This window comes from Bombyx mori, chromosome 6 (assembly GCF_030269925.1).
Source record: "Bombyx mori chromosome 6, ASM3026992v2".
Classification (NCBI taxonomy): Eukaryota; Metazoa; Arthropoda; class Insecta; order Lepidoptera; family Bombycidae; genus Bombyx; species Bombyx mori.
Window position 1 is genome coordinate 3,249,399 of NC_085112.1, and position 14,712 is coordinate 3,264,110.

A 14,712-nucleotide genomic window follows, 5' to 3' on the forward strand; every position below is an offset into this window, starting at 1 on the left:
TACACTATGCCGTTGCACAACAACATTTATTTGCCGGATTTTATTTTTGTTCACCATTCACTCTGCTATTCGCGTATTGTTATTCCTAGCGCAAGTATACGTGGAAAAACGACTATGAATTTACTCGAGATTAAAATCATGGAATAGGTTATTCCTCGTATAGTTACTCGAGTTTAAATTTAAGTTTGGTCGAATCCGCCCTAAGAGTTTTAAAACTACTGAAACTTATCTGTATATTTTAAGCTATTGTATAGCTGTTATCGCGGGCTTTGAGCGCGGCGACCGAATCAAGAAATTCCGTAACGAAAATAATACCTAACACCCCTACTAAGCCTACCATGTAGCTCGCGTTCAACACATTCACACGTTGCGCTTGTGTAGTGTTTGTGAATAAGCGTGCGGCGTGACGTCGCACTGCATGCGCATCATGAAAAGTCTGCCCATCTCTCTCTCACGCGGTCTAGCTTATGAGTGTGAAAGGGACAGTTAATGTTTTGCTTTTGTTAATGTTTATAAATATAGTGTGGTCTTAATTTATTATTGTTTTAATATTAAATTATTATTGTCTAATTATAATTGCATAAGTTGATATAAAATGCTGTGCAATAGCTTTACCGCAGCAGTCCCCGAGTGCCACACATATTTTTTTTATTTATTAAAACACATTATTCAAATTTCTGTATGTACCCGCGTTTTCACTTAACAAAAAAACCATTACGTAACAGCAACGAGCATTACATTAATATTGTTTCGACAAAGGCTTTTTGGGCCTATTAATTATCGCTTCAAAAATATATATAATTCGTAAACCTTCACACAAAACACATGATGCGACAGTAGTATTGAAAACCATTTAAAAAAAGTAAATAGGAAAGGATCACAATACAGGGTTTTTGTAAGCAATCGACATGACAAAGAAATTACTCATTTAATCAATTACCTTTTAGTAATAATTTGTATGATAGTGAATATAGTAGAGAGTTAGTGTAGAATTATATTAGTGCCAAACATTACCAGTTGTGAATTCCATTATTTACTAACTACGGTTATCCTAAAATACGAATTTAATTGTACATGTGTGGATGTAAAAACGTTTCGAAAGAAAAGAAGGTATTTTATTGTATTTTACTAATGCGTTTTGGTGTGACACGCAATGTATCACGCGAAGTCATTGTTTCGTGAAACTTCGCTTTAGATTAATTGTTCGAGAAATAGGAACTTACTAAAATTGCAGCTGTTTTAAGTTAACATGGCGAATAAATACTGTTTTCCGCTTATGCTAAGATACATTATTCTCAAATTTGAAACACCTTCCTTGTAATAACAGAGGTTTTGTCTTTATATACTTATGTGTTTAATCACGATGTATACTTCGATCGAAAACTGGGTTAAATATAAATTATAGATTATGTATACATATGTATTAAATATTTATATTTTTCAAAACGGAATAGTATCTATCTCTGATGCGTCTGTTTCAAAACTTAGAGATTTCGAGTTCGCTCATTCCTGCGGGAGCTTCATACTGGTATGCTCAATTTATAGCATGTGTTCTGTTTAGGGGCCATCCATAAAGTACGTCACACGAATTTTAGGACTTTTGAACCCCTCCCCCCCTCCTTGTCACAGGTTGTCACATTTTTATAACCCCCCCCTCCTAATGTGACGTCACACATTTTTTAAATTTATGTATGTATTTAAAAATAATCGAGAGAAAACAGCTATTTTCAGCGAGAATTCTAAATTATTAATAAATATAGATCAAGTTTGTAAATTTTTAAAATTTTTAATTCACGTACAAACTTTGCGTTTTAGTATTTTAAATTTTAACATGTGACGTCACAAAAGTATTGACCCCCCCATGCCCCTTGTCACACGATGTCACACTTCGGTGATACCCTCCCTCCCCATTAACGTGTGACGTACTTTATGGATGGCCCCTTATTATTTAACAGAGATTTTCGCAGATAAATAAGCAGCGATAGAGATAGAAACTATTATTTCTGTTAAGGCTTTTGTGACGTAATAATTGGTATATACATTATTGGGATTCGAAACTCTTTATTGTTGAGCGATAATCAAAATATGATCTTGTAAGTTTTTAGTCGCAATTATTAGTGTGATTAGTGATTTCTTCCAATCAATAATGTACTGTAAGAACAGGGAACACTGAATGAACTTTCTATGATAAGAATTATTAGTATGAACATTAAAATTTTAAAACTTACTAGTTTATAAACAGTTCCTGAGTTTTCTATTTTACTAATTTATTTTTATATTACACATATATAAATGTATAATAATATAAATATGTCCTTGAACAAATATTTAATGAACGGTTAATGTAGTTCTCTCAATCATCTACCTCTAAGTAACATTAAAAAAAAAAGTAATATAGTGGTTGTGTATTAAATGTATTATGATGTTTAGAATTAACAGTCGCCAAATTTGTATGTAGAGTTTTAATGTCTTGGACAACACGAATTTGAGATATCTTAAAAAAAAATGTACACTTAACCTAAAGAATGATTCGGCGCGGTAGAGAATGCGTTTTTTGTTTTTTAAATTGGCTTTAATTACCAAAAAATAAAATGAATCTATTGCAAATATATTTAAGAACATTTACATTGCAAAACCTAAGTTAATGTTTTCAAAAATACTGTAAATAAATTACGGAGACTTTAAGATCTAATAAAACTGATTAATTTTTGTGTTTGATGATTTAATTGTGTCTTTATTTTATGCACATCTTAATTCTGCGTATTGGATACTTTGCACAACAGTGAATAAGAATGCGAGTGTAATATTACAAAAAAAAATAGGTAATTTTTTTAAGTTAACCTTTGACGGTTGCTTTTGTATGGCATATATTTTCCTTGTTGGTTTGGTATTCATTTTCGTATGCGTTTTAAATAAGCAGCATATATTTTATTTTATTTTAATTTTTGGTAATTAAAAATTGTGTATTATGACGTCATAATTTAAATTCGTTTATTTAATGCAATCGACGCAGACTTGTCTGGAACACTGTAAGCATACAGGTCTTTTACATTCGATGCAAACATATCTGGTCTTACGGTCCTTCTTACTTCCGCACATAACGCATCGTTTATATCTCCTTTTAGTGAAATCATCTTCTGTTTTTAATTTAATTTTAATAGTTCCTGTAAAATTCAATTATTTTACGGTATTCCTTCTGTTCATGTTTGATACGCAACGTTTGTAAACTTTTTGTAAAAATTACAGAAATCAAATTTCTTCTTTTTAACCTTTAATAAGTTGTCGACGAAGGAGGATTATTTTTAAAGCCTTATTAGCATTCGGAAAGCATATTTGAATCGTTGCGCTGAAATTAAGCTTTTGAATACACTCAAAGAAATTTATATTCAGTTTTCAGAAATTATTTATACAATACAAGAAATTGTTTACAATTTTTATTTTATTTTTTTATTAATACACATTTTCTTTGGTTATAGCCGGTATGAAATCGAATGTTACAATGTAAAATAAAACTAGTCATAGATGTTTAAATCGTGTTTCATTTATATTTCCCATCTTAAGTACTTCCGAACCGCATTAATCCTGATGCATATTAAATAATGCCTTAAAATATTTTTTGCCGACTACAATTCGGAATGAGCCGTCCACCATTGGTTTTTGAGTATCAAAAGAGTCCTCAGCATTGGTAAGCAATGATCATAACCTATGGAAAATCCTCAGGAGCAAATTATGCTCGTCTTATTTTCTAAGAGAGAAAGAGATAGATAAAAACGGTGCCCGTGCAACTTGGTGCACGTGAATGAAGTAAAACTTCTTTTTCGATGTGTAGTATTGTGGTTTTCTTCATTTTTCATCAATAGGGAATGCTGTATATAATGCTCGCTCTGTCTCTTTCTAGTATGATAGCGTTAAACGTTTAACGTAACCGTGTTGGAAGTCGCATAAGAAGTTTCACTTCATTAGGTTTCTCTCATACGTTTCTCTCATAGCGCGTGTGTAATGCACACAATGTTTGTTTTTTAATATAGCAAATGTTATATACAATATATTTTATACTACAATAATTTAACTATTGTATATCTTAAAAATATAGGTCTCTGTATATGGAATTAAAAAAAAAAATTGTTACACAGCTCTTCAAGTAATATTCAAGTCGATTCTTAATTTTCATTTAGTTCCCGTCACAAACTAAGCAGTCTCAAGAATTCATAGAAAGAAAATTCATATCTTGAAATATGACGAATGACTTGATGAATGACTGAGATGTTTAAGAATCGTATAGATTTTTGGCTATTTCTTTCGAAGGCGTTCGTTTTATCTTATAGCGGAATAGGAAGTTAACTAACATGGATGACTTATTAAAAAAAAAAAACTGAATTCGGTACATTTGATTGGCTCATGAAGGTTCATGCTCCAATGGGTATTAAGTCGAGAACCTTCAGATAACGAGAATGCCGCTGCCTTCAGCACTGGAACCAGGACAGTGTTACCCCAAAAACAGAAGAACGGTAGAAGCCAACAGGACGGTCACACACTAAATTTAAATTTATGTCCGAATATTTAACGGTAGTTTATGAAGGTAGGTAATCACTCACCATCAGGTGGGCCGTATGCTCGTCTGCCTATAAGAGTAATGAATAAATAAAAAAGAATACCGATGCTAATCTGAATCATCATTAACGCTCTTCATACATTATCTATTTTTTATTTTTTTTTATTTTACTAACAATCACGCCACGTTAACTAGTCCCGTGATAAGTTCGTAAAGAACTTGTGTTACAGGTACCAGATAACGGAAATAAATATAAGATTTCTATTATACACATACATATATTTAATATACATCCATAACCCTGGAAAAGACATTTATATTTATCATACAAATATCTTCCCTTGGCGGGATTCGAACCCGCGACCCCTAGTGTAGTGACCATGTCACTTACCACTACACCAGACGGACGTTAAAAACAATTGGTTTCAAACACAATCAAATCAAAACAATTGGTTTTCGAAACAACTTTCCTTTATTTATAGCTATAATAATTATAATACAATAACATTCTTCGTTTACCATATAAATACATAATATAGCTCACGTCAATAATATATATATATATTACATGGTACATACATATAAAAAATTAATAATCGTAAACATATATTTTTAAAAACTACTAGTGCTCATTAAATCTGAAATTGAGCTAAACAGATACCCATATATTGAAAAAAAATACACACAATAGTCTTTTTAACTCAAAACGTTTTTATATGCGATTCCGGTGATTTTCTCATCTACTGCATTCTCAATAATATTTAAAAAAAAAAAATTATCTTGACATTGACATGACAATACTATTTAATTTGAGAAGCGACACGATTCGTTAACCTAGATGAAATCTGCTTGCCCAAATGTCCCGAATCCTACCCTCAATGGCTATAGAAAACAAGTAGCTACCCACAATTCAATAGAAATTGTACCTCGTTTGATCAGTCTTCGTCTTGTTCGCCTTCGGTAATGATCTGGTCCCCGGAGACGATGCCGTGCTCCGCCTTCAGATGTGCCAGCATCGAGGTCAGGTTGGATATCTCTTCGCTTCCATTCTCGCTTCGGAATTCACAGATCTTGCACGAATAACCCCCATCGTCGCAGCGATCGATCACTTTCCATATCCATTGCGTTTCCAGGATTTTTTCGGTTTCTAAAACAACAACAAAAAAAAACATGATACTTTTTTTTTCATTTTTTAGATGGGTAGACGAGCTCACAGCCCACCTAGTGTTAAGTGGTTACTGGAGCCCATAGACATCTACAACGTAAATGCGCCACCCACCTTGAGATATATGGTCTTAGGATATAGTTATAAGAGTATAGTTACAACGGCTACCCCACCTTTCAAACCGAAACGCATTACTGCTTCACGGCAGAAATAGGCGGGGTGGTGGTACCTACCCGTGCGGACTCACAAGAGGTTCTACCACCAGTAATTACGCAAATTATAATTTTGCGGGTTTGATTTTTATTACACGATGTTATTCCTTCATCGTGGAAGTAAATCGTGAACACTTGTTAAGTACGTATTTCATTAGAATAATTGGTACCCGCCTGCGGGATTCGAATACCGTTGCAGCGCTCGATACGAATGTACCGGACGTCTTATCCTTCAGGCCACGACGACTTCATACTTTTAATATACCAGTGGAGTTGAATTTCGTTATGCCCTTTTTAATTTCTAAAATAATAGAATATATTTTTCAATTGGCAGTAGAGTTGAGAGAACTACGCATTTTTTTATTGCCCTTGTATGCAGACGAGCATACGGCCGACCTGATGGTGAGTGGTTACCGTCGCCCATGGACTTCAGTAATGCCAGGGGCAGAGCCAAGCCGCCTTGAAGAAGGACATGTTATAACGCTCGGGAAACACCGTGGAGGGGAGCTCATTCCATAGCCGGATGGTTTTTTGAAGGTCGAGACAATTCAACGATCATCTGATGTTAAATTGTTACCAATACGTACTGACGCAACAACGCGAATACAATCTGTTTTATTCACACGATATTTTTGTTAGTTTCATCGCAAAAATCGTGAACTGTATTTATTTTAAGTTCAATATTAGCTTAACACAGTGGATACACACAAACGATATAAGACCGTATCGAGCAATGATGTAATCTTACATTTAGTCCTTCTGGCAATGAGACCATAATAGTAATCACAATTAAATACAGTTCAATTGAATACAGTTCAATCAAATACAGTTCAGTTGAATACAGTTCAATTAAATACAGTTCAGTTGTCCGTGACCACGAAACTGTTAAGTATTTAAAACATCCCAAATAATAGACGATCAATAAAAAACGAGATTAAACCGTAAAAGTAGTTTTAATTTTAATTAAATACTGTTTCTTTTTTAAGCCAACGTTCGAACGAGCTCACGGTCTACTTAGTAGATACCGGAATCTATGGACATCAAAATGTGTATTAAACATTCACGAAGAACAGATTTCTTTGTTCTGTGCCTTGGCGTTTAAAATTTAAACGTATATAAATATGTATTTCAGTCTATTTGTTGTCTTATGACTATTGCAGCGAAGTGTAGTGTGGGCCCCAACGACGATATGTGCTTTGTCTCATTAATTACACGGGTAATTTGACTTTGATTGCAAAGCATAAAATTTCGATATTTTAGATCGTAATTAGACGAAAAAAAAATACATGGCATGAAACAGTTTGCTTTTGAACTTTAATAAATTGACCACATATGAAACAAAATGCAGCATCGTATTTACATTTTCGTGACATTTTAAGTTTTTCTGGGCTCGTACAAAACACCTGATCGTTGTTTATGACTAGAGTGCCATCTAGTGGCACTGTGTAAACGTAAAAACCCCACTCTCATAACGCGGTTTTTTTGGAATTATTAAAATTAATTAAACTTGTCAAAAAAATGAAAAATGAGTATTATTACTAAATTATATTATTATTATCACAAAAGCAAACTTTATACCAAAAAAGTGTATTTTATTTTCGTTTTTATGAATAATTAACCGGAAAAACCTAGTATAAACGTTAGGACAAAGAACGATTTTTTTTTTTGTAGAGTTGTGTTATTGAATAACATTAAATCTACAATTAACACGATCAAAAAACACGAACCGTAATATTCTGCAGTTTTATTGTGAATTCTTCGGAGATGCCTGTTCATATTTCCGCTAGCGTTGCCGGCGTGGCTGATATGGCGGCTGCAGAGCTTACACTGCGCCTGGCTTGACGTCACGCGGCTGAAGTAACACCATATCCAACTGCGACGCAATCCTTTACTTCGTGTTTCTGGGAGGTGAAACGTCAAAAGAAGCAAAATGGAACATTAAAGAAATTATGAAACTTCACGTGACGTGCGGATAAGAAGGAACGCGTAAGCACAGCTTAGTGGTGGTAGGGAGTCTTGTGAGTCCGCGCGGGTAGGTACCACCGCCCTGCCTATTTCTGCCGAGAAGCAATAATGCGTTACGGTTCGAAGGCTGGGACGACCGTCGTACTGTAAAAACTGAGACATAGAACTCTTGTCTCAACATATTGATGTATTTTGGCTCTGACTATTAAATAACAGGTGGGCCACATTTTAAAAAAATATTTTCATTTGAAAAAATGAAAAACAGCTCAATAAGGGGCCATAAGAACATAGGTTTGGCCATAAAGAAGACAACTACAATGAAAATGGCAATAATAGCGTCATACAGAACTGGGTGTCACTATTCACGTCGTGAAAACCACGGACCCAAATGAACCCCTTATATTAGAGACTGTTTTACATAAATTGGGGGGTAAGTTATAACATTACATTGCATAGCGGTTGTCCCTTTACAGTACGCTGTACCAGCGGTAAATTATTTCCCTAGCTCAGTGTTAAAGACGCCGAGAAAATATAAGTGCAAATCTGTGGGTAGTGACAAAATAAAATTAACTGTACAAGTAACCCTCCTGTAACACGGTAGAGACGTTTTTATAAATACTCGTGTTGTGCGAAACCGTGTTGTATGAGACTAGAAGCCAATGCAAAAAGAGTATTTTTTACCTATTATTCATAAAAAATAAGCAGTAAATCGGGTCATTTCCATATATATATATATATATATATATTGTGTGTTCATGGTGCATAATGTAATTTTCTAAATAATTAGAAAAAATCGTGTTTTTTTTTATTGCTTATATAGGTGGACGAGCTCAGAGCTCACCTGGTGTTAAGTGATTACTGGAGCCCATAGACATCTACAGCGTAAATGCGCCACCCACCTTGAGATATAAGTTCGCGACGACTACTAATACCGTAATGTTATAGAAGTACCGTGTTTTAAGATGATTTTGGGGATATTTTCTTTGTTAAAGTGGAACCGTGTTGTAAAATACCGTGTTATAAGATGGTGATCTGTGAAACTGATACGTTATTTGAAATGAAACTCACCAGGCGGCTGGGTTTTTTTTTTATGGACCACGTTCAGGTGGCGGTTCAAGTTACCGGACGAGTAGCGACCGTGGTTGATCAGCCGACCGCAGAGCTTGCAGCGCGCGTGAGTCGGCGACACGATTTTGAAATAAGACCAGACCCAGCTGCGACGTAAGCGATTTCCCGAGGCCTTCGACTGATTTAAATTGTACTTGAACTTCTTCTTTTCCATATTGTCAACCAAAAAAACTGCAATGAATTTATATTATTGTTAACTTAGATTATATTTAGAAGATAGAGATGCCTTATGAACCATCCGGTTGGAACGAAGTTCCTTTTTGCTATTGCTCATTTTTGTGTTAAATATATCATAATCATATATATCATAATGACAAAGCCTATTTTAGTCCACTGGTGGACATAGGTCTGTCCCAAGGCACGCCACTCGATTCGAATCTGGGCCTCTCGTCTCCACCGTCTCCGTTCATTATATATATATATACTAGCGACCCGCCCTCGCTTCGCTTCGGAAACATTAAAACACACATGAAACCAAAAAAAAAAAATAAAAAAAAAAAAAAGTAGCCTATGTTCATCAGGGACAATGTCGGCTTCTAATGGAAAAAGAATTTTTCAAATCGGTCCAGTAGTTTCGGAGCCTATTCGAAACAAACAAACAAACAAATCTTTCCTCTTTATAATATTAGTATAGATATAGACAAAATATTTTCGTCATATTCTCAAAATTGACGACAAGCTGAATCGATGGAAGAAACTTTCAGTTTTGTACGTGACCGGGAAATGCCTCAAAAATCACTACAAAAACATGTCACTCAGTTATTAGTGTCGTTTTTTAATGTTACACTTTTTTCAATCTACCCCCTCAATCCGCAAACAAAACGTGCAATGAGGAAGACCGTTCCTAAAAATACGTCAATTTTTTTCTTCTTTTTGTACTATTAATCCCACGGTCTATACGTTGTTTACCGAAGACTATCGACCTCACAATACGAAATTCTTTCATTGTGGAGTTAGTTGAGTACAATCAAAATTATTTTAGATAGGATTCTGGTAGTATAATAATTTAACAATATGATCGTACCTTCATTTAGACCATCGACTCTATGATCGTTAGCATTGATTCCTCTATTTTGTAAATGAGAGGCAGTGTCAGTATCAAGACGTAACTCCGAATCAGTGCTGGATTTTATCTTTGATAGTTCTCGTATGTAAACATGTGGATGCCGAGTCCTCACGTGCCTCTTCAAATTGGTAGTGCTCGTTCCTTTAACCGACAAGACGACCTTGCAAATATTACAGCGATATTTAATGTTGCCAAGTTTTTCGAAATATTTCCATATCCAACTTCGCTTCCGCGGCTCTGGAATTGCAGGAGAAGAATTATAATTACGGTGACGAATCAACAAAACGATTGAGACAACACAAAAAAAAAACTAAGTATGGACTAAGTTTTTTCTATGGAGATAATATTACAACTCGAATTTTTAAGTGGTAGGTAGGACAACCTATTTGAATATTTTTTTTCAACTAATATATCGATCAACATACAAAACGATCTTTGAAGAAAATTTGTGAGTAATTCATAAGAAAAAACGGAGGAGATCTTACTTGATGTTTCATTTTTTTCCTTCTTCTTTTCCTCGCAAATGACGTGATCATCAGTATTGACGTGCTGTATTTCCTTCGCTGTCTTGTTAACCTCGCAAACGTCTTCTATGACTATAGAATGTGTTTTAGGGCCTACGTCATCATTCGACATATTAACTTCTATAAATTCAATCCTGAACTCGATATTCGCTTCGGGGTTGTCTTTGTGCAAATTGTAAATGTCGTTATGTACGATCGTCATGTGATTTAGTAATTCCAGTGATTTTTCGTCTACCCTCAAGACCTCTTCGCAGAGGCTACATTTCATGCCCTCATCATCGGATAGCTTCCCGAAATAGACTGAAGTCCAGGCGGGTGCTTCTGTTTCTGTTCGGCAAATTTAGAAATTGTTAATGATCATTAATGATTGTGTTTATATATCAACTTACAAATATAACAATATCAATATGTATACGTACGAACTTAGATTACTATGGCTATATTCTTACAGTTTGTAGACATCGCGCGGCCACTCCAAGATCTTTCATGGTAATAACATATTCAATGATTCAGTATTGTTGCATTAGGATGATAAAAATGAAAACAACAAAGTTTAATAATGTCAAACATTTTCTGACCTTCAGGGCAATAACAATAGTTACAAAATAATTACACATTTCATAATTAACAAACGACATTTTAATGTTTAAATCTAACAAACTGGATGCTTTATCGTCACTTTAATTGCGAAAAATAAACCTTAAATATAACACACATTATTAAATTACATATGGTGTAAGAGTGAAACAAATTTTAGAATAAACAATAACTTAAGTAGTTTCCAAAACACGAATAAAATAAAAACGAGATTATAATATTAAGTACTAAACAGCCATACAAATACAGCAACACTTTGCTTTGCGGGAAAGAGACAAAACATACCCTCACACACCCTAAAAGTTAAACCCATATCATTTAATAGCAGCTTCGATTTCTCAATATATACGCATGCATTTTACGAAACCTTAAAAAGACGAGATATTCAATCGTCTTAAAAGACTCAACTGCTATTTTGAATTGTGTCATAGTGAAATCACACCCAAATATTTTTTAATAAAATATATACAGGTATATGATAAAAGCCATACCATAATAGCATTAATGCTAACACATTCCCGACTTCATTATTTTCATAAGTTTATCGTTTTCTGAATTTTCCCTGTAAATTTAATAGACGAATTCTGTGAACAACGATCATTTATTGGAACACATATTTTACATAATTCTAAAATTCTCAAGTTTTTTTATTTATTTATTATATTATAGCCGACTTAACCTAATAGGTGTATGGCTCTAATAAGGAATAAAAAATATATATTATATTATATTATATTTAATAATATACGATATATATTTAATATATAAAAACGAGACTTAATAGCCTCGTTCTATTCTGAACTGATTCGTTGCTGATATCAATATTTTTTTTTAAAAGAACCGAAATGTCGTGACAATTCATATTGTGCCTGGGTAAGAAATAAATTGCCTAAATTTTCGAGAATTCGTTCTGATATTTCATACTCAGTGGAGCTGCACGAGTAATAAAATAATTGCGTTTATAATTATTCACTTCTTAAGGGTCGTAACAATAATGAACTGCAAGGTTTGTTATCGTCTGAAGAGACAACGTTGTTTGGTTACATTGAATATAAAAAATATCTATAACAGACACAGTCAGGTAACTGAAACAAAATTCAGATTTATCTTAAATTTATTGCTATACCTATAACAAAAAATTACATCAGTATTCATTAGTTTAACTACTGCACGTACCTAACTATACATATTTATTTACCAATAAAATATATATTATATACCTAAACCGACTATTTTAAATAAAAGAAAATAAAACAAAGTTTTTTTTTATGATATCGTAAAATAAACGTTTCAAACACAATTCTCAGAAGCCACTTTTAATCAAGCAAAATCAGCACAGTCATTGGACAATGCGAATTTTAATAATAATAAAAAAATTATATACTCTTTTTTTTTTATTGCTTAGATGGGTGGACGAGCTCACAGGCCACCTGGTGTTAAGTGGTTACCGGAGCCCATAGACATCTACAACGTAAATGCGCCACCCACCTTGACATATAAGTTCTAAGGTCTCAAGTATAGTTACAACGACTGCCCCACCCTTCAAACCGGAACGCATTACTGCTTCACGGCAGAAATAAGCAGGGCGGTGGTACCTACCCGCGCGGACTCACAAGAGGTCCTACCACCAGTGTAAGATGATCCACTTCTCGTTTGCTCAATCTTCGTCTTCGTCGCGTTCGCAGTCGGGACCGGTTATGATCTGGTCTCCGGAGACGACACCGTGCACCACCTTCAGGTGCGACAGTATAGACGTCACGTTCGTGATCTCGTCGCCACCCTTCTCGCATCTGAACTGGCAGATTTTACACGAATACGCGTCGTCTTCACACTCCTCAAACACTTTCCATATCCATTTCGTTTTGCCCTTTTCGATTTCTGTCAAAACAATACATACGTTTCGCGTTTAATAAATAATAATGTTAATTTTAAATGTCAAGCGAAGCGGGCGAGTACGGCTAGTATTATATATTACTAGACGATGACCGAGCTTTGGTCGTTTTTTTATTTTTATTTTTTTTATTTTGTTTTTTTTGAAATTATATTTAAATACGAATTACATATTGATAAAATGGTGAAATTTTCCAAGATCGTTTAGGCATTTTTAAGTGAAAACTTGATTTAAAAAGACACAAATAATATAAATGAACAATTCATTTTCTTGGTCTAACCTTAAACCAAACACTCATTGGCTTCGGGTGGCTTAACAACGTCATCTGCTGAAATAGCTTTAGTGTTATTGTGTGTTTAAAGCAGTTAGTTACTCTCAATTATGAAAAATAGTATTATTATTCGCCAATAGATAGCGGCCGACTTTATAGATGTCGGCAACGATAAAGTTAAGATAAGATAAGATTTTTCATTTCGTTTCACATTCAAAAAATAAACATTGTGTTAACATAAACACAATGTTTTTGCTTTCGCGCTGAAGCATTAACGCGATGAGGTTCGAAATATAAGCCTTCATTATACAATCGAGGTTGATGGGTGGGTGAGTTTACGCTATGATTTTTCTGGTTTTTTTTTTCCTACCTAAGCTGGTAGCCTTGACAGGCTATTCCAGCGTAACCTTAACTAGTATGTGAGCTCACGGAGCTCAAACCTGACGACGTTGCTAACACGAACCCTAGCAAGAGCCGTGCTTCGCAGAATCTACCACCGGATCGGAAACGCGACCCACTGAGAAGATCCGGCGAGAAACTCAGTGGGCTGTGTCTGAGGGTTAATTTACTCGTCGAGCCCTTCCTCGCAAGCGACGGGTTCGACGAGAACGGTGACCGGTGCTTGAAGTACCTAAAAGCACCGTTAGTGGATCGGGAGGATCCGAAATGACGTGTTTTGGGCGACGTCGACTGCTTTCCATTCTTTCCGCAGGATCGAGAATGTAGTTACCGGCGGCCACGATGAGAGGGTTCTCGTGTCGTGCCGCTTTATCGAAGTGGAATTTTTCTGGGTTAAGATAAACGTATTTTATGAACTTTTATTTACGTTAAATTAAACGTATATTTACGTAATTTAACTTTGACCCAAAATTATGCAGCCAAAGTTTACTTATATGGTCGTTTGTCTGTTTGTGTGACTGTGTGTGCGAGGCAACGAAAGTGAAAATCCTACCCCCACACCGAATAGCGGGAGGCGTATCTTGACTTATACAGTTATCTTAGTATATCAAAGATCGATAAATTCCCAAACTATTCGGCAATGGTCCCGCACATGGCAATACATCGTTAACAGACATGTTTTTAAAAATTAATGCATAATAATTCATTAGTATTCACACATTATTTTAAGTAATAAAATGACTTAATTTTAAAAAGATTAACGTAAAATAGCAACACCCAATAAAGTTAAATGTAATCACATAATAATTCATTAGTATTCACACATTATTTTAAGTAATAAAATGACTTAATTTTAAAAAGATTAACGTAAAATAGCAACACCCAATAAAGTTAAATGTAATCAATCAGGCCTCCGCCACTTGATTCCTAAATTCTACCAAT

At 34.5% G+C, this 14,712-nt stretch overlaps 1 protein-coding gene across 3 annotated transcripts in view; it reads right to left on the reverse strand.

The window, feature by feature from the left end:
- Mod(mdg4) (Mod(mdg4)-heS00531) overlaps positions 1–14,712 on the reverse strand; it is a 540,681-nt gene that overhangs the window by 7,962 nt on the left and 518,007 nt on the right. The window contains exons 5-9 of one of the 3 annotated variants that reach the window (XM_062668863.1): positions 10,574–10,939; positions 10,047–10,325; positions 8,963–9,193; positions 7,657–7,830; positions 5,479–5,699 (exon numbers count right to left, since the gene is read on the reverse strand). In XM_062668863.1, coding sequence (XP_062524847.1) covers positions 5,488–5,699; positions 7,657–7,830; positions 8,963–9,193; positions 10,047–10,325; positions 10,574–10,939 — 1,262 coding nt within the window. In that variant the 3' untranslated portion in view covers positions 5,479–5,487. Of the gene's footprint in view, positions 1–5,005; positions 5,700–7,656; positions 7,831–8,962; positions 9,194–10,046; positions 10,326–10,573; positions 10,940–12,305; positions 13,088–14,712 lie in introns of those variants that run through there. The other 2 variants (XM_038011364.2, XM_038011365.2) reach the window with 2 other exon arrangements.